General features: G+C 40.4%; 1 protein-coding gene across 1 annotated transcript in view; it reads right to left on the bottom strand.

The window, feature by feature from the left end:
• The window catches only part of FER1L6 (fer-1 like family member 6), a 170165-nt gene that overhangs the window by 118031 nt on the left and 24965 nt on the right, over positions 1-27169 (bottom strand). The window contains exon 11 of the mRNA XM_025394519.1: positions 21807-21915. Within this exon, the coding sequence (XP_025250304.1) occupies positions 21807-21915 (109 nt within the window). The remainder of the gene's footprint in view (positions 1-21806; positions 21916-27169) is intronic.

Raw genomic sequence — 27169 nt, 5'->3', positions numbered from 1 at the left:
GATGGACAGAGATGAAAGTGAAACAGAAGAAAGGGTTGGGTATCTTCATGAGTCAAAGGGAAGATATTATAGTAAGAGACAATGAGAAGAATGGAGGGCAGGGCCAGAGAATAGGCTACTGGAGAGAAGGCCAGAGCGGGGGACACTCCCATATGCAGCTCACTACTCCCCTGTGGAACCCAGTCAACTAAGGCAATTTACTGCCTATTGGCAAGTTCTTCCTTGGATAGACCCCAAGTCACCCCACTTTTCACATATGTCCATGTCTTCTTAGACCCATCCTAGAGCCCCACATCATAAGCCTCCTTCCTCTTCTCTGGTCTTTTGATGCTTAAAGCCAGCTTCCAGGTCTCTCTCAGTCCCCACCCAAACCTGTCTTCTCAGAGCTAACCCTCCTGGGTCCCTCTGCCCTCTCTATAAAGATACATGTTCCCAAAATGTATCTCTACTTTCTGGTCATGCAGACAGGAGATTCTTTGTGAGGTTTCCAGCTGTATGGCTTAAAAGGGCTGTATTTCATCTCTATTTTTTTTCTGCTCTGTTCAAAGAGAGCTTCCTGAATATAAATCATGACCTTCTATGATGGAATGCTCTTTCTGGGAATGGCTTTCCCAGTTGCACAATAGCCCAAGATTTGGGGAGTTACATAATAACATCTACTGTATGCATGGCACTTTGTATGCCTTAACTCCTTAAACTTTTGCAACAACTCTATGAGGAATTCATTTCACAGATGAAGAAACTGAGACTCAGAGACATTAAGTGAACTCTGGGTAATGGAACCAGGATTAGGAATCCAAGTATGTCTGAATCTAAACCTACAGTCTTAATCACTTTTGTGAAGTATGAAAATAAATGCAGAGAGAAGGTGGAGCAAGATAGCCAAATAGAACCCTGAAGTGATCACCCCCCACAGAAAGACCAAATTAAACAACTATTCATACAAAATAAGCACCTTCATAAGAACCAAAAATCAGGTGAGTGATTACAGTACCTGGTTTTAACATCATATTAAGGAAAGCAGCACTGAAGAAGGTAGGAAAAACAGTCTTGAATTGCCTATAGGCGATTCATTCCTCCCCATCCCCCAGCAGTGTGGAGAGAAATTTTCTCTCCAAATGGTGTGGAGAGAAAATCTGAGCACTTGGGGATGAAAAAAATGCAGTGATTGTGGAATTTTGTATTGGAACTCAGTGCTGCCTTGTCACAGTGGAAAGCAACACCAGGCAGAACCCAGCCATCGCCCAAGGAGGGAGCATCTAGACCAGACTTAGCCAGAAGCAAATCGTCCATCCTAAGTTCCAGCAAGCTTCGCCACTACAGGCTGAGGTGCTCTGCGGTCCTAAATAAACTTGAAAGGTAGTCTAGGCCACAAAGACTGCCATTTCTGGAAAAGTCCTGGTGCTATGCTGGGCTCAGAGACAGTGGACTTGGGGTGCACATGCCCTAGGTGAGACATAAGCTGGGGCAGCCAAGGAATTTTCACTCTTCTCCCAACACTTAGCAGCCCTGGGAGGGACTCCTTCCCTCTGCTTGAGGAAGGGAGTGAGGAGAATAAAGACAACCTTGTCTTGCAACTTGTTTACCAGGTCAGCCACAGAATTAGCACCAGGCAGAGTTGTAAGATCCACATTTCAGACCCTAGCCCACAGATGACATTCTTTTTTTTTTTTTTTTTTTTTTTTTTTTGAGATAGAGTCTCACTCTGTGGTCCAGGCTAGAGTGTAGTGGCTTGATCTCAGCTGACTGTAACCTCTGCCTCCCAGGTTCAGGCAACTCTCCTGCCTCAGCCTCCCGAACAGCTGGGATTGCAGCCACGCATCACCACACCTGGCTAATTTCTGACACCCAGCTAATTTTGTATTTTTAGTAGAGACAGGGTTTCATCATGCTGGCCAGGCTGTTCTCAAACTCCTGACCTCAAGTGATCCACCTGCCTCAGCCCCCCAAAGTCCTGGGATTGCAGGCGTGAGCCACCATGCCCGGTCCCAAGATGACATTTCTAAACACACCTTGGAACAGAAGGGAACCCACTGCCTTGAAAGGAAGAAACCAGTCCTAGCAGAATTAATCATCTACAGACTAAAGAGCCCTTGGGCCTTGGATAATCAGCAATGGTAGCCAGGCAGTACCACCACAGTCCTTGGGTGAGGCTCAGCACCATGCTGACTTCAGGTGTGACCCAACACATTCCCAGCTGTGTTAGCTATGGGGAGAAACCCCTTCAGTTTGAGGAAAGGAGAGGAAAGTATAAAGGGGACTTTGTCTCACAGCTTGGATACCAGCTTGGCCACAATGAGGTAGAATACCAAGCAGGCTCTTGGGGCTCCTGATTTCAGGCCTTCACTCTCCTAGACAGCATTTCTGGACCTGCCTTGGGCCAGAGAGGAGCCCATTGTTGCAAAGGGAGAGAACTAAGCCTGGATTCATCATAAGCAGACTAAAGAGCCCTTGGGCCTTGAGTGAACATTGGTAATCACCAGGCAGTACTAGCTGTAGGACTAGGGTGGTGGTGGTCATGGGGAGACACTCTGCTGCTTGAGGAAAGGAGAGAGAAGAGTGGAAAGAATGTTGTCTTACAACTTGGATGCCAGCTCAGCCACAGTAAAATAGAAAACCAGGTAGATTTCTAAGGTTTTAGATTCCAAGTCCTGGCTCCCAGATGACATCTCTGGACCCACCTGGGGCCAGGGGTGAACTCATTTCCCTGAAAGAAAGGACAGGCACCTGGCTGGATTAAGCACCTGCTGATGTACAGCCCTTGGTCCTTGAGTGAACACAGGCAATAGCCAGAGAGTGGTCACCGTGGGCCTTAGGCGAGACCCAGGGATGTGCTGGCTTTGGGTCTGAGCCAGCCCAGTCCCAGTGGTGGTAGCAACAGAAGTGCTTGTGTTACCCCTCCCCCAGCTCCAGGCAACTCAGTACAGAGACAGAGAGTTTCCCTCTTTTTTAGGGAAACTAAGAGAACAAGTGTCTCTGCCTATTAATCAACAGAATTCTTTTGGATCTTACCCAAGATCACCAGGGCAGTACCTCTACAACTCTGCAAGAGCCACAGTGTTACTAGGCTTGGAGTTTCCCCTAATTCAGATGCAACTGCAGTAACCAAAGAATTAGATCACAACTCCCAAGTCCCTTCAAATATCTAGAAAGCCCTCCTAAGAAGGATGGGTGCAAACAAGCCCAAACTACAAACACTACAATAAATACCTAACTCTTCAATGCCTAGACACCAAATAATATCCACAAGCATCAAGACCATCCAGAAAAACATGAGCTCACCAGGCAAACTAAATAAGGCACTAGTGACCAATCCCAGAGCAGCAGGGATGTGAGCTTTCAGAGAAATCAAATAGCTGTATAGAGGAAACTCGATAAAATTCAGGAGAACACAGAGAAGCAATTCAGAATACTACCAGGCAAATTTAACAAAGAGATTGAATAATTAGAAACAATCAAGCAGAAATTCTGGAGCTAAAAAATGCAACCAACATACTGAAGAATACATCAGTCTCTCTTAACAGCAGAATTAAGCAGAAGGAAGAATTAGTAAGCTTAAAGATAGCCTATTTGAAAATACACAGAGGAAACGAAAAAAAGAATAGAAAAGAATAAAACATGCCTACAAGATCTAGAAAATCACCTCTAAAGGGCAAATCTAAGAATTATTGGCCTCAACGAGGAGGTAGAGAGACAGAATTCAGGGTAGAAAGTTTATTCAAAGGGATAATAACAACAGAGAGCTTCCCAACCCTAGAGAAAGATTTCAATATTCAAGAACAAGGCTACAGAACACCAAGCAGATGTAATCCAAAGACTACCTCAAGACATTTAATAATCAAAGTTCCAAACCTCAAGGATAAAGAACATAAAAGCAGCAAGAGAAAAGAAACAACATACAAAGAAGTTCCAATACATCTGTCAGGAGACTTCTCAGTGGAAACCTTACAGGACGGGAGAGAGTGGCATGCCATATTTAAAGTACTAAACAATAACAACAAAAACCCTTTTATCCTAGAATAGTATATTTAGCAAAAATATCCTTTAAACATGGAGAAATGAAGACTTTCACAGACAAACAAAAACTGAGATTTCATCAACACTAGACCTATCCTAAAAGACATGCTAAACGGAGTTTTTCAACTTGAAAGAAGAAGATGTTAATGAGCAATAAGAAATCATCTGAAGGTAAAAAACTCACTGGTAGTAGTAAGTACACAAAGAAACATAGAATATTATAATACTGTAATTGTGGTGTCTAAATTACTTGTATCTTTAATAGAAAACTAAAAGATGAACCTATCAAAAACAAATAACTACAACAACTTTAAGACATGGACAATATACAACAAATATTTTAAAGTGAGTGGATGAAATTAAAGTGTAGAGTTTTTATTCATTTTCTCTTTGCTTTTTTTTTTTTTTTTGCTTCTTTATACAGTGTTATCATCAATTTAAAATATGGGTTATAAGATCACATTTCAAGCCTCATGGTAACCTCAAATCAAAAAACATACAACAGATGCACAAAAAATTAAAAGAAATTAAAACATGTCAGAGAAAATTGCCTTCACTAAAAAAAAGGAAGGAAGAAAACGAAGACCATGAAACAACCAGAAAACAAATAACAAAATAGCAGGAGTAAGTCCTTATGTATCAATAATAAAATTGAATGTAAGTGGATAAACTCTCTAATCAAAAAATACACAGTGGCTGAATAAATAAAAACACAAGGTCCAATAATCTGTTGCCTACAAGAAACACACTTCACTTACACACAGAGACTGAAAAAAAAAATGAAGAAGGATATTCCATGTAAACGGAAACAAACAAAAAACAGGAGTAGCTATAATTATATTACATAAAGCAGATTTCAAGATAAAAATTATGAAGAGACAAAGGAGTCAATTCAGCAGGAGGATATAACAATTGAAAATACACAGGTGGCAAGATGGCCGAATAGGAACAGCTCCAGGCTCCAGCTCCCAGCGCGAGTGACACTGAAGATGGGTGATTTCTGCATTTTCAACTGAGGTACCAGGTTCATCTCACTAGGGAGTGCTGGACAATCAGTGCTGGTCAGCTGGGGCAGCTGACCAGCGAGAGCTGAAGCAGGGCGAGGCATCGCCTCACCTGGGAAGTGCAAGGGGGAAGGGAATCCCTTTTCCTAGCCAGGGGAAATGAGACACCCAACACCTGGAAAATCGGGTAACTCCCACCCCAATACTGCGCTTTACCAAGGGTCTTAGCAAACCGCACACCAGGAGATTATATCCCATACCTGGCCGGGAGGGTCCCACGCCCACAGAGCCTCCCTCATTGCTAGCACAGCAGTCTGAGATCTAACTGCAAGGCAGCAGCGAGGCTGGGGGAGGGGCACCCGCCATTGCTGAGGCTTAAGTAGGTAAACAAAGCCACCAGGAAGCTTGAACTGGGTGGAGCCCACAGCAGCTCAAGGAGGCCTGCCTGTCTCTGTAGACTCCACTTCTGGGGACAGGGCACAGCTAAACAAAAAGCAGCAGAAACCTCTGCAGATGCAAATGACCCTGTCTGACAGCTTTGAAAAGAGCAGTGGATCTCCCAACATGGAGGCTGAGATCTGAGAACAGACAGACTGCCTGCTCAAGTGGGTCCCTGACCCCTGAGTAGCCTAAGTGGGAGACATCCCCCACTAGGGGCAGATCGACACCCCACACCTCACACAGTGGGGTACACCCCTGAGACGAAGCTTCCAAAGCAAGAATCAGACAGGTACACTCGCTGTTCAGCAATATTCTATCTTCTGCAGCCTCTGCTGCTGATACCCAGGCAAACAGGGTCTGGAGTGGACCTCAAGCAATCTCCAACAGACCTACAGCTGAGGGTCCTGACTGTTAGAAGGAAAACTAACAACCAGGAAGGACACACACACCAAAACCCCATCAGTACATCACCATTATCAAAGACCAAAGGCAGATAAAACCACAAAGATGGGGAAAAAGCAGGGCAGAAAAGCTGGAAATTCAAAAAATAAGAGCGCATCTCCCCCTCCAAATGAACACAGCTCATCACCAGCAATGGATCAAAGCTGGACGGAGAATGACTTTGACGAGATGAGAGAAGAAGGCTTCAGTCCATCAAACTTCTCAGAGCTACAGGAGGAATTACGTACCCAGCACAAAGAAACTAAAAATCTTGAAAAAAGAATGGAAGAATGGATAATTAGAATAATCAATGCAGAGAAGCCCACAAATGAACTGACAGAGATGAAAACCATGACACGAGAAATACGTGACAAATGCACAAGCTTCAGTAACTGACTCAATCAACTGGAAGAAAGAGTATCAGCAATTGAAGATCAAATGAAAGACATGAAGTGAGAAGAGAAGTCTAAAGAAAACAGAGGAAAAAGAAATGAACAAAGCCTTCAAGAAGTATGGGATTATGTGAAAAGACCAAATCTACATCTGATTGGGGTGCCTGAAAGTGAGGGGGAAAATGGAACCAAGTTGGAAAACACTCTTCAGGATATCCTCCAGGAGAACTTCCCCAACCTACTAAGGCAGGCCAACATTCAAATTCATGAAAGACAGAGACCGCCACAAAGATACTCCTCGAGAAGAGCAACTCCAAGACACATAATTGTCAGATTCACCAAAGTTGAAATGAAGGAAAAACTATTAAGGGCAGCCAGAGAGAAAGGTCGGGTTACCCAGAAAGGGAAGCCCATCAGACTAACAGCAGATCTCTTGGCAGAAACTCTACAAGCCAGAAGAGTGTGGGGGCCAATATTCAACATTCTTAAAGAAAAGAATTTTCAACCCAGAATTTCATATCCAGCCAAACTAAGTTTTGTAAGTGAAGGAGAAATAAAATCCTTTACAGACAAGCAAATGCTTAGAGATTGTGTCACCACCAGGCCTGCCCTACAAGAGACCCTGAAGGAAGCACTAAACATGGAAAGGAACAACAGGTACCAGCCATTGCAAAAACATGCCAAAATGTAAAGACCATCGATGTTAGGAAGAAACTGCATCAACTAACGAGCAAAATAACCAGTTAATATCATAATGACAGGATCAAGTTCACACATAACAATATTAATCTTAAATGTAAATGGACTAAATGGTCCAATTAAAAGACACAGATGGGCAAATTGGATAAAGAGTCAAGACCCATCAGTTTGCTGTATTCAGGAGACCCATCTCACATGCTGACACACACAGGCTCAAAATAAAAGGGATGGAGGAAGATCTACCAAGAAAATGGAGAACAAAAAAAAAGCAGGGGGAACAAAAAAAAAATGCAATCCTAGTCTCTGATAAAACAGACTTTAAACCAACAAAGATCAAAAGAGACAAAGAAGGCCATTACATAATGGTAAAGGGATCAATTCAACAGGAAGAGCTAACTATCCTAAATATATATGCACCCAATACAGGAGCATCCAGATTCATAAAGCAAGTCCTTAGAGACTTACAAAGAGACTTAGACTCCCATACAATAATGGGAGACTTCAAAAACCCACTGTCAACATTAGACAGATCAACGAGACAGAAAGTTAACAAGGATATCCAGGAATTGAACTCAACTCTGCACCAAGTGGACCTAATAGACATCTATAGAACTCTCCATCCCAAATCAACAGAATATATATTCTTCTCAGCACCACATCACACTTTTTTCAAAATTGACCACATAATTGGAAGTAAAGCACTCCTCAGCAAATGTACAAGAACAGAAATTATAACAAACTGTCTCTCAGACCACAGTGCAATCAAACTAGAACTCAGGACGAAGAAACTCAATCAAAACCGTTCAACTACATGGAAACTGAACAACCTGCTCCTGAATGACTACTGGGTACATAACGAAATGAAGGCAGAAATAAAGAAGTTCTTTGAAACCAATGAGAACAAAGATACAACATACCAGAATCTCTGGGACACATTTAAAGCAGTGTGTAGAGGGAAATTTATAGCACTAAATGCCCACAAGAGAAAGCTGCAAAGATCTAAAATTGACACTCTAACATCACAATTAAAAGAACTAGAGAAGCAAGAACAAACATATTCAAAAGCTAGCAGAAGGCAAGAAATAACTAAGATCAGAGCAGAACTGAAGGAGATAGAGACACAAAAAACCCTCCAAAAAAATCAATGAATCCAGGAGCTGGTTTTTTGAAAAGATCAACAAAATTGATAGACCGCTAGCAAGACTAATAAAGAAGAAAAGAGAGAAGAATCAAATAGACACAATAAAAAATGATAAAGGGGATATCACCACTGACCCCACAGAAATACAAACTACCATCAGAGAATACTATAAACACCTCTATGCAAATAAACTAGAAAACCTAGAAGAAATGGATAATTTCCTGGACACTTATACTCTCCCAAGACTAAACGAGGAAGAAGTTGAATCCCTGAATAGACCAATAGCAGGCTCTGAAATTGAGGCAATAATTACTAGCCTACCAACCAAACAAATCCAGGACCAGACGGATTCACAGCTGAATTCTACCAGAGGTACAAGGAGGAGCTGGTACCATTCCTTCTGAAACTATTCCAATCAATAGAAAAAGAGGGAATCCTCCCTAACTCATTTTATGAGGCCAACATCATCCTGATACCAAAGCCTGGCAGAGACACAACGAAAAAAGATAATTTTAGACCAATATCCCTGATGAACATTGATGCAAAAATCCTTGATAAAATACTGGCAAACCGAATCCAGAAGCACATCAAAAAGCTTATCCACCATGATCAAGCGGGCTTCATTCCTGAGATGCAAGGCTGGTTCAACATATGCAGATGCAGAAAAGGCCTTTGACAAAATTCAACAGCCCTTCATGCTAAAAACTCTCAATAAATTCGGTATTGATGGAATGTATCTCAAAATAATAAGAGCTATTTATGACAAACCCACAGCCAATATCATACTGAATCGGCAAAAACTGGAAGCATTCCCTTTGAAAACTGGCACAACACAGGGATGCCCTCTCTCACCACTCCTATTCAACATAGTGTTGGAAGTTCTGGCTACGGCAATCAGGCAAGGGAAAGAAATAAGGGGTATTCAGATAGGAAAAGAAGAAGTCAAATTGTCCCTGTTTGCAGATGACATGATTGTACATTTAGAAAACCTCATCATCTCAGCCCAAAATCTCCTTAAGCTGATAAGAAACTTCAGCAAAGTCTCAGGATACAAAATTAATGTGCAAAAATCACAAGCATTTTATACACCAGTAACAGACAAACAGAGAGCCATATCAGGAATGAACTTCCATTCACAATTGCTTCAAAGAGAGTAAAATACCTAGGAATCCAACTTACAAGGGATGTAAAGGACCTCTTCAAGGAGAACTACAAACCACTGCTCAGTGAAATAAAAGAGGACACAAACAAATGGAAGAACATACCATGCTCATGGATAGGAAGAATCAATATTGTGAAAATGTCCATACTGCCCAAGGTAATTTATAGATTCAATGCCATCCCCATCAAGCTACCAATGACTCTCTTCACAGAATTGGAAAAAACTGCTTTAAAGTTCATATGCAACCAAAAAAGACCCCGCATTGCCAAGACAATCCTAAGTCAAAAGAACAAAGCTGGAGGCATCACGCTACCTGACTTCAAACTATACTACAAGGCTATAGTAACAAAAACAGCATGGTACTGGTACCGAAACAGAGATACAGACCAATGGAACAGAACAGAGCCCTCAGAAATAATACCACACATCTACAGCCATGATCTTTGACAAACCTGAGAAAAACAAGAAATGGAGAAAGGATTCCCTATTTAATAAATGGTGCTGGGAAAATTGGCTAGCCATAAGTAGAAAGCTGAAACTGGATCCTTTCCTGACTCCTTATACGAAAATTAATTCAAGATGGATTAGAGACTTAAATGTTAGACCTAATACCATAAAAACCCTAGAAGAAAACCTAGGTAATACCATTCACGACATAGGCATGGGCAAGGACTTCATGTCTAAAACACCAAAAGCAACGGCAGCAAAAGCCAAAATTGACAAATGGGATGTCATTAAACTAAAGAGCTTCTGCACAGCAAAAGAAACTACCATCAGAGTGAACAGGCAACCTACAGAATGGGAGAAAATTTGTGCAATCTACTCATCTGACAAAGGGCTAATATCCAGAACCTACAAAGAACTCAAACAAATTTACAAGAAAAAAACAAACAACCCCATCAAAAAATGGGCGAAGGATATGAACAGACATTTCTCAAAAGAAGACATTCATACAGCCAACAGACATATGAAAAAATGCTCATCATCACTGGCCATCAGAGAAATGAAATCAAAACCACAATGAGATACCATCTCACACCAGTTAGAATGGCAATCATTAAAAAGTCAGGAAACAACAGGTGCTGGAGAGGATGTGGAGAAATAGGAACACTTTTACACTGTTGGTGGGATTGTAAACTAGTTCAACCATTGTGGAAAACAGTATGGCGATTCCTCAAGGATCTAGAACTAGAAATACCATGTGACCCAGCCATTCCATTACTGGGTATATACCCAAAGGATTATAAATCATGCTGCTATAAAAACACATGCACACATATGTTTATTGTGGCACTATTCACAATAGCAAAGACTTGGAATCAACCCAAATGTCCATCAGTGACAGACTGGATTCAGAAAATGTGGCACATATACACCATGGAATACTATGCAGCCATAAAAAAGGATGAGTTTGTGTCCTTTGTAGGGACATGGATGCAGCTGGAAACCATCATTCTCAGCAAACTATTGCAAGAACAGAAAACCAAACACCGCATGTTCTCACTCATAGGTGGGAATTGAATAATGAGATCACCTGGACTCGGGAAGGGGAACATCACACACTGGGGCCTATTATGGGGAGGGGGTCGGGGGAGGGATGGCATCGGGAGTTATACCTGATGTAAGTGACGAGTTGATGGGTGCTGTCGAGTTGATGGGTGCAGCACACCAACATGGCACAAGTATACATATGTAACAAACCTGCACGTTGTGCACATGTACCCTAGAACTTAAAGTATAATAATAAAATAAATAAATAAATAAAAAGAAAAAAAAAAAAAGAAAATACACAGGCCACCAATGCTGAAGCACCCAGATTTATAAAGGAATTATTATTAGAGCTAAAGGGAAAGATAGACCCCAACACAATAATAGTTGGAGACTTCAACACCCTACTTTCAGCATTGGAAAAATCATCCAGACAGAAAGTCAACAGAAAAACATTGGACTTAATCTGCACCATGGAACAAATGGACATAATAGATATTTATAGGACATTTCTTCTAATGGCTACAGAATACACATTCTTCTCAGCACATGGATCATTCTCAAGGACAGACCATATGTTAGGCCACAAAACAAGCCTTTAAAAATTCAAACCAATTAAAATTATATCAAGTATATTCTCTGATTACAATGGAATAAGACTGGAAATCAATAACGAGAGAAATATTGGAAATTATATGAACACATATAAACAATATATTCCTGAATGGCCAGAGGGTCAATAAAGAAATTAAGAGGGAAACTTAAAAAATTCTTGAAACAAGTAATGGATATACAACATACCAAAACCTATAAGACACAGCAAAAGTAGTACTAAAAGGAATGTTTATAGCAATAAGCACCTACATCAAAAAACTAGAAAAACATCAAATAAACAACCTAATGATGCATATTAAAGAATTGAAAAAGCAAGAGCAAACAAACTCAAAGTTAGCAGAAGGAAAGAAATACAGAGCAGAGCAGAAATAAATGAAATCGAAACAACAAAATAAAAATAATACAAAAGATCAACAAAATGAAAAATTGGCTTTTTGAAAAGATAAACAAAATTAACAATCCTGTAGCCAGACTGAAAAAAGAGAAGACCCACATAAATAAAATCAGAGATAAAAAAGGAGACGTTACAACACATACCACAAAAATTCAAAGGATCATTAGAGATTGCTATGAACAGCTATGTGCCAATACATTGGAAACCCTAGAAGAAATTGATAAATTCTTAGACATCAACAACCTGCCAAGATTGAATCATAAAGAAATGCAAAACCTGAACTGACCAGTAATAAGTAGTGTGATCCAAATCATAATAAAAAGTCTCCCCACAAAGATATGTCCGGGACTCCATGGCTTCAGTGCTGAAATTCACTAAACATTTAAAGAAGAACTAACAAGTTTTTCAAGATGGTGGACTGAAGGCATGGTTACCATGACTCTCCCACTTGGAAAGGCAAAATAGTGTATAGAGATTCATACTGTGAGCTTTCTTTTTCAAGAAACAATGCAGGAACTTAACAGGAAAACTGAAAGAAACTACAGACCCTTCAAAAGAAACAGTGGGCTGCAGCCTAAACTGTGAGCCAGGCAGAATATTTTAAGCCCCCAGACTGTGAGGAGGGGATAAATTGCCTCTGGGATACACACTCCCACCAGAGAATCTCATAATCCAGGCCATGGAGGAAGACCTTAACCCTACCAAGTGCTGGAATTATTTAGGGAGCAAAAAGAAATGTAAAAGTAGACACAGCCACAGGAATAGTTACATACACATTTCCAATCTCCAGTACAGATGGAGGGAAGCGATTACTGATCCTACCTCACAGGGGACCTTTTAGAAGCCTGCCAGCTAACTCAGGTGATGGTTGCAGGTTTACAGAAGCCCCCAACTGAGAGGTACAAAATAATCTCAAGTGGGGACAAACTCCCTCGGCCAGAACTGGGGGACAAGTGGGAAATGTGTTGCAGCCACAAGTGCTAGAGCTGGGAGCCTGAGTTTTGTGGGTGAACTGGGAGGTGTGTGGCCTGCAAGCTGTAGTTGCCATCTCTGCCAGGGAAGGCTTATGACCTGGGGCAGTTATAAGTTCTGAGTGCAGACTGCCTGGAACTTAGCTAGCTGCTGCTGGTGGAATACCATGGGTGAAAGATCTGTCTTGCCAATGTGTGGGAGCTGGGTGGGGCTTACTGCTGCATGCTACCCCCAACTCCTTCTTTGGACTTTTCTGTACAGAAAAGGCAGCTGTGCTCTTCCTTGAAACATTGCCCCAGTGGTCAGAGAACTGTTTCCCTAACTTCCCATTGGAGCTGCTGCTTGCCCTGCATGTGAAGAGCCAGAATGTGCACTTGCCAGACCCAGACCCAGACCACACCTGTCTTTGAGCCTCCACCCACCATGGTAACATAACACAAAGGAGAAAATTTGGAAGCTCTGTGGTCCCACCCATTGCCTGAGACACCAGAGTACCTCCTCTGGGCAACATAATGCAAGCATAAATCCCACCGCCACCACTGCAGCTGATACTTTCTTGCAAGCACCACCTACTGGCTGGAGGCCAACCGACACAGTCTATTACAGCACCTTCAGGTAGAATAAAACTTGCTTTTTATTCTTCAGGAAGGAGAAAACTTGTGCATGGCCTTAACTAACAACATTGCTGGGCACCCTGGATAAACAGGAGGTCCTAAGTCTGCCTACATGATCAGTTCATTACTACTACAACCGGAATTTGAGAAAGCCAACACATTAAGGCTATTTATAACCAGAGAATCTCACAGAGTCTACATCACTCCCCTGGCCACCCTCATTAGAACTGGTGCTGGTAGCCACTGCTAGGAGACTTGAGGACAGACCACATCACTGGATCATTTGCAGGCATTTTCACAAACAAGCCTGGATTGTGGCAACCCCACTGGGTGGCTAGACCCAGAGGAACAGCAGCATTCACAGTAGTTTGGCTCTCAGGGACTCCTACTCCAAGGGAAAGGGGCAGTGCATCATATTAAGGGAGCACCCTGTAGGGCAAAAGAATCCACACAGCAGGCCTTGAGTCCCAGAACTTTCTGCTAGTGGGAAGTTTCTTTTAACAGAGGCAGAGCTGCAGCGCTGGGCTCAGCAGGGAAAGTCTGTAACTCTACCCCAAAACAGTCAGGCAGCCCTGGTGCTCATTCAGGGTCTTGGAGAAGGGGATGTCTTTTCCCCCTTGTCTACCACTGCAGGCATAGCTACAGCTTCTCTCACAGAAGCTCTGTATGGGTGTACCTATTGACAGACTTTCTGGGTGTCTGCATCCTCACAGGAGAACCGCCCTCAAGGTTCAGGCTTGCACGAGGAGTAGTTTCATAATCTCTAACTACTTGGAATATCAACATTCCTGCAGATGAAAATAGGTGCCTATCTGATCTGAATAGCTGGAACACTGGTTTAGGAGTGTGACTGGGAGGTGGATTGTTTTTGTGCTTGCCTGGCATGGAAGCTGAGGTGGCTTCCACTTTTCCCCCTAATAAGTCCTCAGTTCATTACACTGAGAGCTCCCCTAGCCACCTCTGTCAAGGTTGGGACCTCTGCCGATCATTGGGTATTGCATTTACCCACCTGCTTTAGCCAAAACCGGTTACTATTCATGGACACCTCTCCTACTGGCCTGAACCTGAACTCTTCAAACCAGTACATAAAATACTGGGGAAAAAAGTTAATTTAAAAATGCACACCACAGGGGAATGAGATAGGCTTCAAGAGACCTCTGCCATTTCAGCCCCATAGGAGACAGTGAACTTGCTTACACACCGAGCACATGGCTACTACAACCAGCCTCTGAGGAAACCGTAATACAAACTGTCTACAACCAAGGAACTCATACAGAGTATTCACCATTAAAGCCACCAGAGCTGACTTAGGCTACAAGAAACAATAATTATTAAAGTCTTATTCTTAGAGGGTAAAAAATATTTAAAGAAACACAGTCAAATCAAAATTAAATCCAAGAATAATTAGAGGAAATAGTCTACCCAAATGAGAAGAAACCAGAAAAATAATTCTGGCAATATGACAAAAGAAGGTTCTATAGCACTCCCAAAAGATCATACTAGCTCTCCAGCAATGGATCCAAACCAAGATGAAACTTCGAAATACTAAAGAATTCAAAAGATTGATCAAGCTACTCAAGGAGATATAAAAGAAAGGTAGAAAAACAACATAAATAAATTTTAAAAACAATTCAGAATATGAATGAAAAATATTCTAAGGAGATGGATATTTTAAAGAAAAACCAATCAACTTCTGGAAATGAAGGATGCATTAAGGGAATTACAAAATACAGAGGAAAGTTTCAACAGTAGACTAGACCAAGTAGAAGAAAGAATTTCAGGGCTCAAAGACAAGGCTTTTGAATTAACCCAATCAGACAAAAACAAAAAAAGAACTGAAGGAAATAAACAAAGTCTCCAAGAAATATGGATTATGACGAAACCTAAAAATAATTGGTGTTCCTGAGGGAGAAGAGAAAGCAAAAAGTTTGAAAAACTTATTTGAAAAATAATTGAGGAAAATTTCACTGGCCTTCTTAGATATCTACATTTAGATACCCAAATATGAGAAGCTCAAAGAACTCCTGGGAGATTGATTGCAAAAAGGACATCATCAAGGGATATATCAAGCAGAATATACATTCTTTTCATCAGCATGGACTATTCTCCAAGATAGACCATATGATAAGACACAAGTCTCAAACTTTTTAAAAATTGAAATCGTATCAAGTATCTTCTCAGACCACAGAACAAAACTAGATATCAATTCCAAAAAGAATCTTCAAAACTACAAATACATGGAAATTAGTCTGCTCCTGAATGATTTTTGGTTTAACAATGAAATCAAGATGGAAATTTAAAAATTCTTTGAAATAAATGATAATAGTGACACAACTTACCTAAATTTCTGGGATACAGCAGAAGCAGTGCTAAGAGGAAAGTTTTTAGCACTAAGTGCCTACATCAAAAAGTCTGATAGATCACAAATTGACAACCCAATGTCACACCTCAAGGAACTAGAAAAATAGCAAAAAACAAAATCAAAGAGCTAGCAGAAGAAAAGAAATAACAAAGATCAAAGCAGAATTAAATGAAATTAAAACCAAAAAATAGGAGATCAATGAAACAAAAAATGGTTCTTTAAAAACATAAACAAAATCAATAGATCATTATCTATATTAACCAAGAAAAGAAGATGGAAGATGCAAATAATCTCAATTAGAAATTAAAATGGAGACACTACCACTGACACAACAAAAATACAAAAGATCATTCAAGACTACTATGTACACTTCTATGCAAACAAACTAGAAAATCTAGAGGAGATGGATAAATTCCTGGAAACATACAACATTCCTAGATTAAAAAAGGAAGAAATAGAAACCCTGAAGAGACCAACAACAAGCAGTGAGATTGAGTCAGCAATAAAAAAAAAAAAAAAGCCAACAACAAAAAAAATCCTAGGGCCAGATGGATTCACAGCTGAATTCTACCAGACATTCATAAAAGAGTTAGTACCAATTCTACTGAAACTGTTCCAAAAGATTGAGAAAGAGGGAATTCTTTCTAACTCATTCTGTGAAGTCAGTATCACCCTGATTCCAAAACCAGGAAAGGACATAACGAAAAAAGAAAACCACAGACCAATATCCCTGATAAACACAGATGCAAAATTCTTCAACAAAATACTAGCAAACCAAATCCAACAGCACATCAAAAAGAAAATACACCATGATCAAGTGCGTTACATTCCAGGGATGCAGGGATGGTTTAGCGTATGGAAATCAATATAAGTGATACATCACATAAACAGAATTAAAAACCATATGATCATCTCAAGAGATGCAGCAAAAGCATTCAATAAAATACAGCATCATTTTATGATTAAAAAAACAATCAAAAAAGTAGGCATGGAAGGGACATACCTCAAAATAATAAGCCCAATATGAAAAACCCTCAGCCAACATTATATTGAACAGGGAAAAGTTGAAAGCACTTCCCCTAAGAACTGGAACAAGACAAGGATGCCCACTTTCACAACTTCTATGCGGAAGTCCTAACCAGAGCAATCAGGCAAGAGAAAGAAATAAAGGGCATTCAAATAGGAAAAGAGGAAGTCAAACTATTGCAGTTTGCTAATCATATAATATACCTAGAAAACCCTAAAGACTCCTAGACTTGATAACCAAATTCATCAAAGTCTCAGGTTACAAAATCAATGTACACACATCCGTAGCACTGCTATATACCAACAACTTCCAAGTTGAGAATCAAATAAAAAACTCAATCCCTTTTACAATAGCTGCAAAAAAAGAAAAAAAAAAAAAAGCAACTAGGATTATACTTAACCAAGGAGGTTAAATATCTCTGCAAGGAGAACTACAAAACACTGCTGAAAGAAATCACAGATGACACAAATGGAAGCATATCTCATGCTCATGGATTAGAAAAATTAGCATTCTGAAAATGACCGTGCTACTCAAAGCAATCTAGAAATTCAATGCAGTTCCTATCAAAATACCAAATCATTTTTCGCAGAATTAGAAACAATCCTAAAATTCATATAAAACCAAAAAAGAGCACAAATAGCCAAAGCAATCCCAAACAAAAAGAACAAATCTGGAAGCATCACATTACCTGACTTCAAGTTATACTGCAAGAATATAGTTACTAAAACAGCATGTTATTGGTATAAAAACAGATACATAGACCAATGGAACAGAATAGAGAACCCAGAAATAAAGCCAATACTTACAACCAACTGAATTTTGACAAAGCATACAAAAACGTAATTTGGAGAAAGAACACCCTATTTAATAAATGGTGCTAGGAAAACTGGATAGCCACACATAGAAGAATAAGACTGGATCTGTATCGTATACAAAAATCAACTCAAGATGGATCAAGGACTTAAATCTAAGACCAGAAACCACAAAAATCCTAGAAGAAAACATAGGAACTAAAAGTAGATCTACCATTCAATTCAGCAATCCTAATACTGGTTATCTACCCAAAGGAAAAAAGGTCATTATATCAAAAAGACCCCTGCATGTTTATGCTTGTTTCAGCACAATTCACAATTGCAAAGATATGGAACTAACCTTAATGCCGATTGACTAATGAGTAGATAAAGAAAACATGTTATATATACACCATGGAATATACTTAGCCATAAAAAAGAATAAAATAATGTCTTTTGCAGCAGCTTAGATGGAGCTGGAGGTCTTTATTCTAAGTGAAGTAACTCAGGAATGGAAAACCAAATACCCTATGTTCTCACTTATAAGCAGGAGCTAAGCTATAGATATGAAAATCATATAGAATGGTATAATGGACTTTGGAGACTCAGAAGGAAGAGGGTAGAAGAGGACGAAGGATAAAAAGCTACACACTGGGTACAATGTACACTACTTAGGTGACGGGTGCAGTAAAATCCTAGACTTCACCATAGATGAATACAATTCATCCATGTTACCAAAAACTACTTGTATTACAAAAGCTACTGATATTTTAAAAATATTTTTAAAAAGAATTCCAATACAGAAAATGGAAGAGGACAGAATACTTCCAAACTCATTCCCCAAGGCCAGTATTACCCTGAGACCAAAACCATACAAAGACACACCAAAAAAGAAAATTACAGCACAATATCCCTGATCAACATTGATGCAAAAATCCTCAACAAAATACTAGCAAACCAAATTTGACAACACATTAAAAATGTGACCAAGTGGGATTTATACCAAGGATGCAAGGACAGTTCAATGTACACAAATCAATATGATACATCACGTCAACAGAATGGACAAAAACCATATGATCATTCCAATTTATGTTGAAAAAGCATTTGATAAAATTTAACATCTCTTCGTGATTGAAAAACTCTCAAAACACTGAGTACAGAAGGAACATACCTCAATCCAATAAAAGTGATATATGACAGACCCACAGCTAGTTTCACACTGAATGGAAAAAAACTGAAAGCCTTTCCTCCAATAGCTGGAACAAGAAAAAGATGCCCACTTTCATCTCTGTTACTCAACATGATACTGGGAGTCCTAGAGAGAGAAATCAGACAAGAGAAGGAAATAAAGGGCATCCAAATAGGAAATGAAGTAGTCAAATAATCCTTGTTTGCCGATGATATGATCTTATATTTAGAAAAACCTAAATACTCCACCAAAAAACTGTTAGAACTGATCAACAAATTCAGTAAAGTTGCAGGATGCAAAATCAACATTTAAAAATCAGTAGCATTTCTATATGCCAACAGTGAACAATGTGAAAAGGAAATCAAGAAAGTAATCCTATTTACAATAGTTGTAAATAAAATAAAATACCTAGGAATAAACTTAATCAAAGAAGTGAAAGATCTCCACAATGAAAACTATAAAACACTGGTGAAATAAATTGAAGAGGACACAAAAAAAATAGAGACATATTCCATGTTCATGGATTGGAAGAATCAGTATTGTTAAAACACCCACACTACCCAAAGCAATCTACAGATTCAATTCAATCTCTATCAAAACCAATGACATTCTTCATAGAAATAGAAAAAATCCTAAAATTTACATAGAACCACAAAAGACACAGAATAGCCAAAGATATTCGAAGCAAAAAGAACAAAACTGAAGGAATCATACTACCTGATTTCAAATTATGCTACAGAGCTGTAGTAACCACAACAGTATGGTACTGGTATAACAACAGACACGTGGACCAATGGAACAGAATAGAGAACCCAGAAAAACTATTCATCTATAGTGAGCATTTTTTTTTTTTTTTTTTTTTTTTTTTTTGAGACAGAGTCGCTTTCTGTCACCCAGGCTAGAATGCAGTGGTACTCTTGGTTCACTGCAACCTCCGCCTCCCGAGTTCAAGCGATTCTCCTGCCTCAGCCTCCCGAGTAGCTGGGATTACAGTCACATACCACCATGCCGGGCTAATTTTTGTATTTTTAGTAGAGACGGGGTTTCACCATGGTCTCGAACTCCTGACCTCATGATCCACCCGCCTCAACCTCCCAAAGTGCTGGGATTACAGGCGTGAGCCACCACGCCTAGCCAGTGAACTCATTTTCTACAAGTCTCAAGAACATATGTCGGGAAAAGGACAGTCTCTTCAATAAATGGTGCTGGGTAAACTGGATATCCATATAAAGAAGAATGAAACTAGACCCCTACGTCCCACCATATACAAAAACCAAATCAAAATGGATTAAAGACTTAAATCTAAGGCCTCAAACTATGAAGTTACTACAAGAAAACACTGGGAAAACTCTCCAGGGCATTGGTCTGGGCAAAGATTTCTTGAGTAATATACCACAAGCATATGCAACCAAAACAAAAATGGACAAATGGGATCACATCGAGTTAAAAAGCTGATGTACAGCAAAGAAAACAATTCATAAAGTGAAGAGAAAACCCACAGAACAGAAGGAAATATCTGCATCCTATCTATCTGACAAGTGATTAATAACCAGAAGATATAAGGAGCTCTAACAACTTTATAGGAAAAAAAAAAACAATAATCTGATTTTAAAATAGGTAAAAGGCATTTCGGCAAACAAGCTTATGAAAAGGTGCTCAGCATCATTAACCATCAGAGAAATGTAAATCAAACTTCAATTATATATCATTTCACCAGTTAAAATGGCTTGTCTCCAAATAACAGGTTAATAACAATGCTGGTGAGGATGTGGAGAAAAGAAAACCTTCATACACTGTTGATGGGAATGCTAATTAGTACAACCACTATGGAGAACAGTTTGGAGGTTCCTCAGAAAACTAAAAATAGAACTACCATATGAGCCAGCAATCCCACCGTTGGATGTATATCCAAAAGAAAGGAAGTCAGTATATCAAAGAGAGGTCTGCACTCCTATGTCTGTTATAGCACTGTTTACAATAGCTCAGATTTGGAAGCAACCTAAATGTCCATCAACAGATGAATGGATAAAGAAAACGTGATACATATACACAATGGAGTACTATTCAGCCATGAAAAAGAATGAGATCCTGTCATTTGCAGCAACGTGGATGGAACTGGAGGTCATCATGTTAAGTGAAACAAGCCAGGCACTGAAAGACAAACTTCACATGTTCTCACTCATTTGGAGAAGCTAAAAATTCAAACAATTAAACTCACTGAGATAGAGGGTGGAATGATGGTTACCAAAGGCTAGGAAGGGTAGTGGGAGGCAGAGGAGAAGTGCAGATGGTTAATGGGTACAAAAATATCATTCAGGCCGGGCATGGTGGCTCACGCCTGTAATCCCAGCACACTGGGAGGCCGAGGTGGGCAGATCACGAGGTCAGGAGATCGAGACCATCTTGGCTAACACAGTGAAACCTCGTCTCTACTAAAAATACAAAAAATTAGCCAGGCGTGGTGGCGGGTGCCTGTAGTCCTAGCTACTGGGGAAGCTGAGGCAGGAGAATGGCATGAACCCGAGAGGCGGAGCTTGCAGTGAGCCGAGATTGCGCCACTGCACTCCAGCCTGGGCGACAGAGCAAGACTCCGTCTCAAAAAAAAAAAAAATCGTTCAATAGAATGAGTAAGATCTAGCATTTGATAGTACAACAGGGTGAGTACAGTCAACAACTTATTGTACATTTTTAAATAACTAAAAGAGTGTAATTGGATTGTTAGCAACCAAAGAAAGGATAAATGCTTGAGGTGATAGATACCCTATATACGCTAGTGGGATTATTACATATTGTATAGCTATATCAAAATCTCATGTATCCCATAAATATATACCCCTACGATGTACCCAAAAAACTTCAAAATTAAATTTAAAAGAAAATAAATCTATCCCCTATATATTGACAATAGGGTAGACAAGGAATTGTTCATCTCATTCTGAGATGCAAACCTCCACCAGAGTGCTATTATCTTCATGTAAGGCACTAACTCATTTATTCAAGAAATAGGTACTAAATCCATGCTATGTGCCTGGCACTGTGCTTTTCTGTACTTACCAATAGAAACTTCAAAGCTGATGGGTTTATCTCCAATCTTCCGGTCAATCATGGTAGCTTCAAAAAATGCTCCAAAGAGTAAAAATTCCTCATTTTTTTCTGGTATAATCTACAGAAAGAAAACAAAATTATTAGGCAGAACTGGCTTTTTCTCATTAGGAAGCTGATTTTGCGATGCTGGCCTCATCCAGCGTAATTTATAAACATTTGGGCCTCTGTTTCAGCCTGAAAGGGCACAGCATTTCCCCCCAAATCAAATGTATGAATCAGGATCTGCAAACTGCAGATCCAAATTGAGTCATTCATCTAGAATGATGCCGTCTCAACCTTCCGAGCTTCTACCTTAAAACAAAACTCCTTTTATTTTAACAAATAAACTGGGTGTGCACGTCTTTCTAGGATGCCGCTGGTGAAATACGGGTTTGGAATTACCTTCTGGAGATTGGGGTTTCAGAAAACAGAAAATCAAAGACAAGAAACAGAATGACAGTATAAAATCCTCAGATTTGAGCATAACTTTATGGCTTACACAGGGTAGTCAGATACAGTATGCTATTTGTTCCTCCTTGCAACCTTAAGAGGCCAAAATTTGGATCATTCCCTTTTAACAGATAAGAAAACTGAGGGAACTAAAGCTTGAGGTTGTCAAGTAATTTTCCCAAGTATACTCACCACAGACCCAGTGTTCTTTGAATTCGAACATGTATTAACCCAATGCATTAACGCTGACCAGAATCAAACCTTACTTCCCCAAATAAGCAAGCCCAGAAAAAAAGAAACAGCAGATTAGTCACATGTATAAGCACTGGCCAATCATGTGTATCCAGGGTGGGTTACATGCACTGTGGTTGCTGCTGTGAAGGGTACACAGGTCCCAGAATCACAGGTGCCTTCATATTGAAAAGGACCTTAGAGTTCATCTACTCCAACCTCTACCTTTTACCCAAATAAACTAATGCTCAGAGATACTAAGCAGCTTCCCAAGGGCACACACAGCAAAGTAAAGTCAGCCAAGACTCAAGGCCTGGTTTCCAACAAGGCTGCCTTCTCAAGAAGCCCACAGTCTGGAAGACTAGACTATAACAAGTCATAAGACAGTAGTCATCACAAGGGAATACACAATTATTTGCCAATGACTCTTATTGACAAGGAAAAAGGCTGATGCTTCAGGCAGTGGATGTTGCTGGATCCACTGACACAGCATTTCATTTCTGAGCTAAGAGGCTAAGTCAACTGGATCCATACATTCTGTGCTTCCTGGTTTTGCAACTGGATTTGTTGAACTCTGCAGAAATGGCCATAAGGACAATCTAAGGAAATAAAGCAATTGTGGCCCCAGGGATCAAGAGCTCCATTGGGTCGAGAGCCCGAGACAGGTGCCTCAAAGAGCCAAAGGGTTTCCATACCATTAGGTGAATGATACCCCCTTCTTTCATACAGAAGCTACTGTGGTGCCAGTCTTCCTAGGAAATGTTCGTTGTGACCAGAAAATGTCGAACAGGGTGAGGCTCAGTGCTGGATCTTAGTCATCCAGCATACCCTCCTCCTACCACTCTATCCACTGACTATTAACTAGCCTCCTATCTCACCTTCCTGAGGCTGAGTTTACTCTCTAGGAGGAAGTTAAAAACCATGGAGAGAAGCTGGGTGTGGTGGCACACGCCTGTAATGTCAGCTACTCAGAAGGCTGTGGCAGGAAGATCATTTGAGCCCAGGAGTTTGAGGCCAGCCTGGGTAACATAGCAAGACCCTGTCGCTAAAAATAAAAACAACAAAACAAGGAACTACTAAGAGACCTGGAGGGAATGTAGGCCATGTAGCCGAGAGAAGAATTTCAGGATCCAGAGCCAGACAAAAAAATCCTTCTTCAAATCTCAACCCTTCCACTCCCAGGCTGACTGACTTTAAGCAAATCATCTCTATTCTCTGGGTGTCATGTTCCTCACCTGTGAAATAACCACCATTATTGGGCTTTCAGGGAGGAGAGGGGGCAGAAATGATATCATTCATGTCAAGCACCTAGTAAAAAGCCTACACTTATCACCATAAATGGCAGTGAAAATAAGTATTTCAGCAGGGCAGAATTGATGTCTTAATTCCACCCATCCTACAAGGTTTAACTCAAATGTCTTTCCATTCTGGAAGCACATCTCAGCTCCTCAAGCTGGTAAAATGATGATAGGTAATGTTTACTGACCTCTTACTATGTGTGAGATACGGTATTAAGAAGTTTGCCCACATTATATCCTGTAATTCCACAACTACACCAGGAAAGAGGCATTTCTACTTTACTCACTCACAGACGATGACACTGCAGTCTAGTGAGAGATTAAATCTCTGCCCCAAATTATTAAGCATATCTAAAATTTATTGAGCACTATGTATGAGGCTCTGTTCTGAGCATTTTTGCATATATTCATTTATCAAATCCTTAATAAGAGGCTGAGAAGCAAGAGGTTATTCTTGGAAACAAGCATAAGGAGGTTAAGTCACTTACTCAGATTCAAATGCAGGCAATGTTTCTTTAGAGGCCAAGCAGTAACCACTGCACCATACTGCCACAATTTACATCCAGCTATCTTACTTGGGGGCTTGACATTTTAATAATCATACTTCACTCACTCCAGGAAATAACAGCACTTTTTCTGTACCTCCTTAAAGCACTTACCACTTTCTACTTCCTGTTACATTTATATTTCATACCTCTCCTTCTATATCATAAACTCCATGGAGTTAGGCTCTATTTTTATTCTTACCAATATCAAGGATGACATTTAAGTAAGAAGCTAGTCAGTGTGTTCACAGAATTTTAAAAATGAACCAGTTTTTAGATTGGCTGTGATCTGTGAAAATTTGGCACAGGGGAGATAAGCTTTGAGGGGTAAAGAGGGTGAGTTGACAAAGTCAGCATCATGGGATCTCTCAGCTGTCCAGATGGGCAATGAAGGTACAGCTGCAGCTGGGGAGATTGGAGCTTGAGAACCAGTTGAAAAAGAGGATGCCGCAAGAAAGGGCATCATCATGTTGATGAGGGTGAGCCATGAGCTGTTCAGGTGTGAGGAAGGTTGAAGCCCAGTGTGGTGGCTTTAAAATATATCCACAAATGCTTTGCTAATCATCCCCTCAAAAAGTGAAGCCTAATTCTCCTCCCTTTGAGAATGGGCTGGACTAAATGATTTATTTCTAACAGACAGAACATAGCATATATGTCAATGTGTGGCTTCTGTGGCCAGGTCATGAAAGACAGTTTCAGCCTTGCTTCCTCTTGGATCACCTGCTCTGGGGAAGGCCAGCTGCCATGTCACAGGATCCTCAGTCTGTAGGAGGAGCCACAGAATGAGGATGAGGCCTCCTGCCAAGAGCCAACAAAGAATCACAGTCTCCTGCCATGTGAGGGAGTCATCTTCAAAGTGGGTTTTCCAGCCACAGTCAAACCTTCAGATCACGACAGCCCCTGCCAACGCCTTGATGCAAACTTCATGAGATCTGGAGGCAGAACCACTGAGCTACGCTATTGCCAAATTCCTCATCTACAGAGAAAATAAATGTTTGTTGTCTTAAGCTGCCAAGTTTTGAGATATGTTGTCATGCAGCCGTAGATAACTAATAAACCCAACAAGATACTGGCCACAAACAAGAAGTCAAGATGAAGAGACGAGGGAGGGGAAATAAGGGTTTAAACAGTGTCTGAATTTTACCTCTCTCCTATTACCTATTGCACAATAGCCAAGATACACCCCCACAGCCTGCAGAGAAATGTACTTTCTACCCCAAATAAGTTCACAACTTCCCTTGCTTTCTGATAGAATCTACTTCAAGTCTTCAGCAAAATATCTTAAAGATATTTCTACTTGGATTAAGAAAATATTTTTCCAGCCTCTTTCTACTTGGCAATCCTTGTCTAGAAAAAAATAGACAGCTTCAACCCACAGCAGGAAAAACGACTACAGGGATAGATGGAGATATCAGCTTAGGTAGCTACTAAGCCACCCACAACTTCTGGTGAAGTTCAAAGTTAAGTCTCCAAAGTTGGCATGTATTCTCAAGAAACACCCCTAAACACAATCCCATATAGATAATGTAAGTTCTAACCATAACAAACTGGCACACACGTTTTCAGACAATATTTTCCAATACAGTATGTGAGCTCAGAGGAGAGAACTGGGGAGGTCCACTAAATTTCCAAAGTCACAAACAGATTGGAAAGCTCTGAATAGCTGCTCCCTGGGGGTGGGAGAAAACCATAGCGACACTGACGACAACAACAACAAATGCATTGCCTGCTTCCTATGTATGTGCTAAGAACTCTGCGAACCATTTTACATGCATTTCCTCATTTAACCCCCGAAGATGCCTATGGCAGGGTAACTATTAACTATCTCATTTTATTGATGGGTAAACTAAAACACAGAGAGGTGTTAGTATCGGAGCCATAACTACAACCCACCCCAAGATTTCTAGCTCTGTGCTCCAATCGCTCACCTACATGGTTTCTTAAAATGTATTAGTGCCACAATAAACATACGTGTGCACAATAGCCAAGACTTGGAACCAACCCAAGTGTCCAACAATGATAGACTGGATTAAGAAAATGTGGCACATATACACCATGGAATACTATGCAGCCATAAAAAAGAATGAGTTCATGTCCTTTGTAGGGACATAGATGAAGCTGGAAACCATCATTCTCAACAAACTATCGCAAGGACAAAAAACCAAACACCGCATGTTCTCACGCATAGGTGGGAATTGAACAATGAGAACACTTGGACACAGGAAGGGGAACATCACACACTGGGGCCTGTTGTGGGGTTGGGGAAGCAGGGAGGGGTAGCATTAGGAGATATACCTAATGTAAATGACGAGTTAATGGGTGCAGCACACCAACATGGCTCATGTATACATATGCAACAAACCTGCACGTTGCACACATGTACCCTAGAACTTAAAGTATAGTAAAAAAAAATGTATTAGATCCCATCAACAAAAACAAATGCCTCTTCCAAGGCTAAGGTGACCTGCTGCTATACTCCTTTGGACTCTCCAGTCTCTCCTAGAAATGAACAGCTCTGGGATTTCAGGCATCGCCTCCCTTCCCTACTCAAAATTATTGCCTAGCCGACCGAGAAGCACACTTCCAGAGGCAGAATTAGCCAAGCTGGGAGCTGGAATCTACCTACCACCGTTACTGACAAAACATGAAGCTCTCTCATTTGCTTAACTGCAAGTTACCATTGATAAACTAAACAGTAAAGAGAATATTCACTATTTGTATTCCTCTTAGAGTCTCAGATCTCTTTCCCATAAGACAGTACCGGGCTGGGAAAGTGCTAACCTGCTTCATGGTGAGTAATAAGCATTCC

Source organism: Theropithecus gelada, chromosome 8 (assembly GCF_003255815.1).
Source record: "Theropithecus gelada isolate Dixy chromosome 8, Tgel_1.0, whole genome shotgun sequence".
Lineage (NCBI taxonomy): Eukaryota > Metazoa > Chordata > Mammalia > Primates > Cercopithecidae > Theropithecus > Theropithecus gelada.
This window is presented reverse-complemented; position numbering and strand designations above follow the sequence as displayed.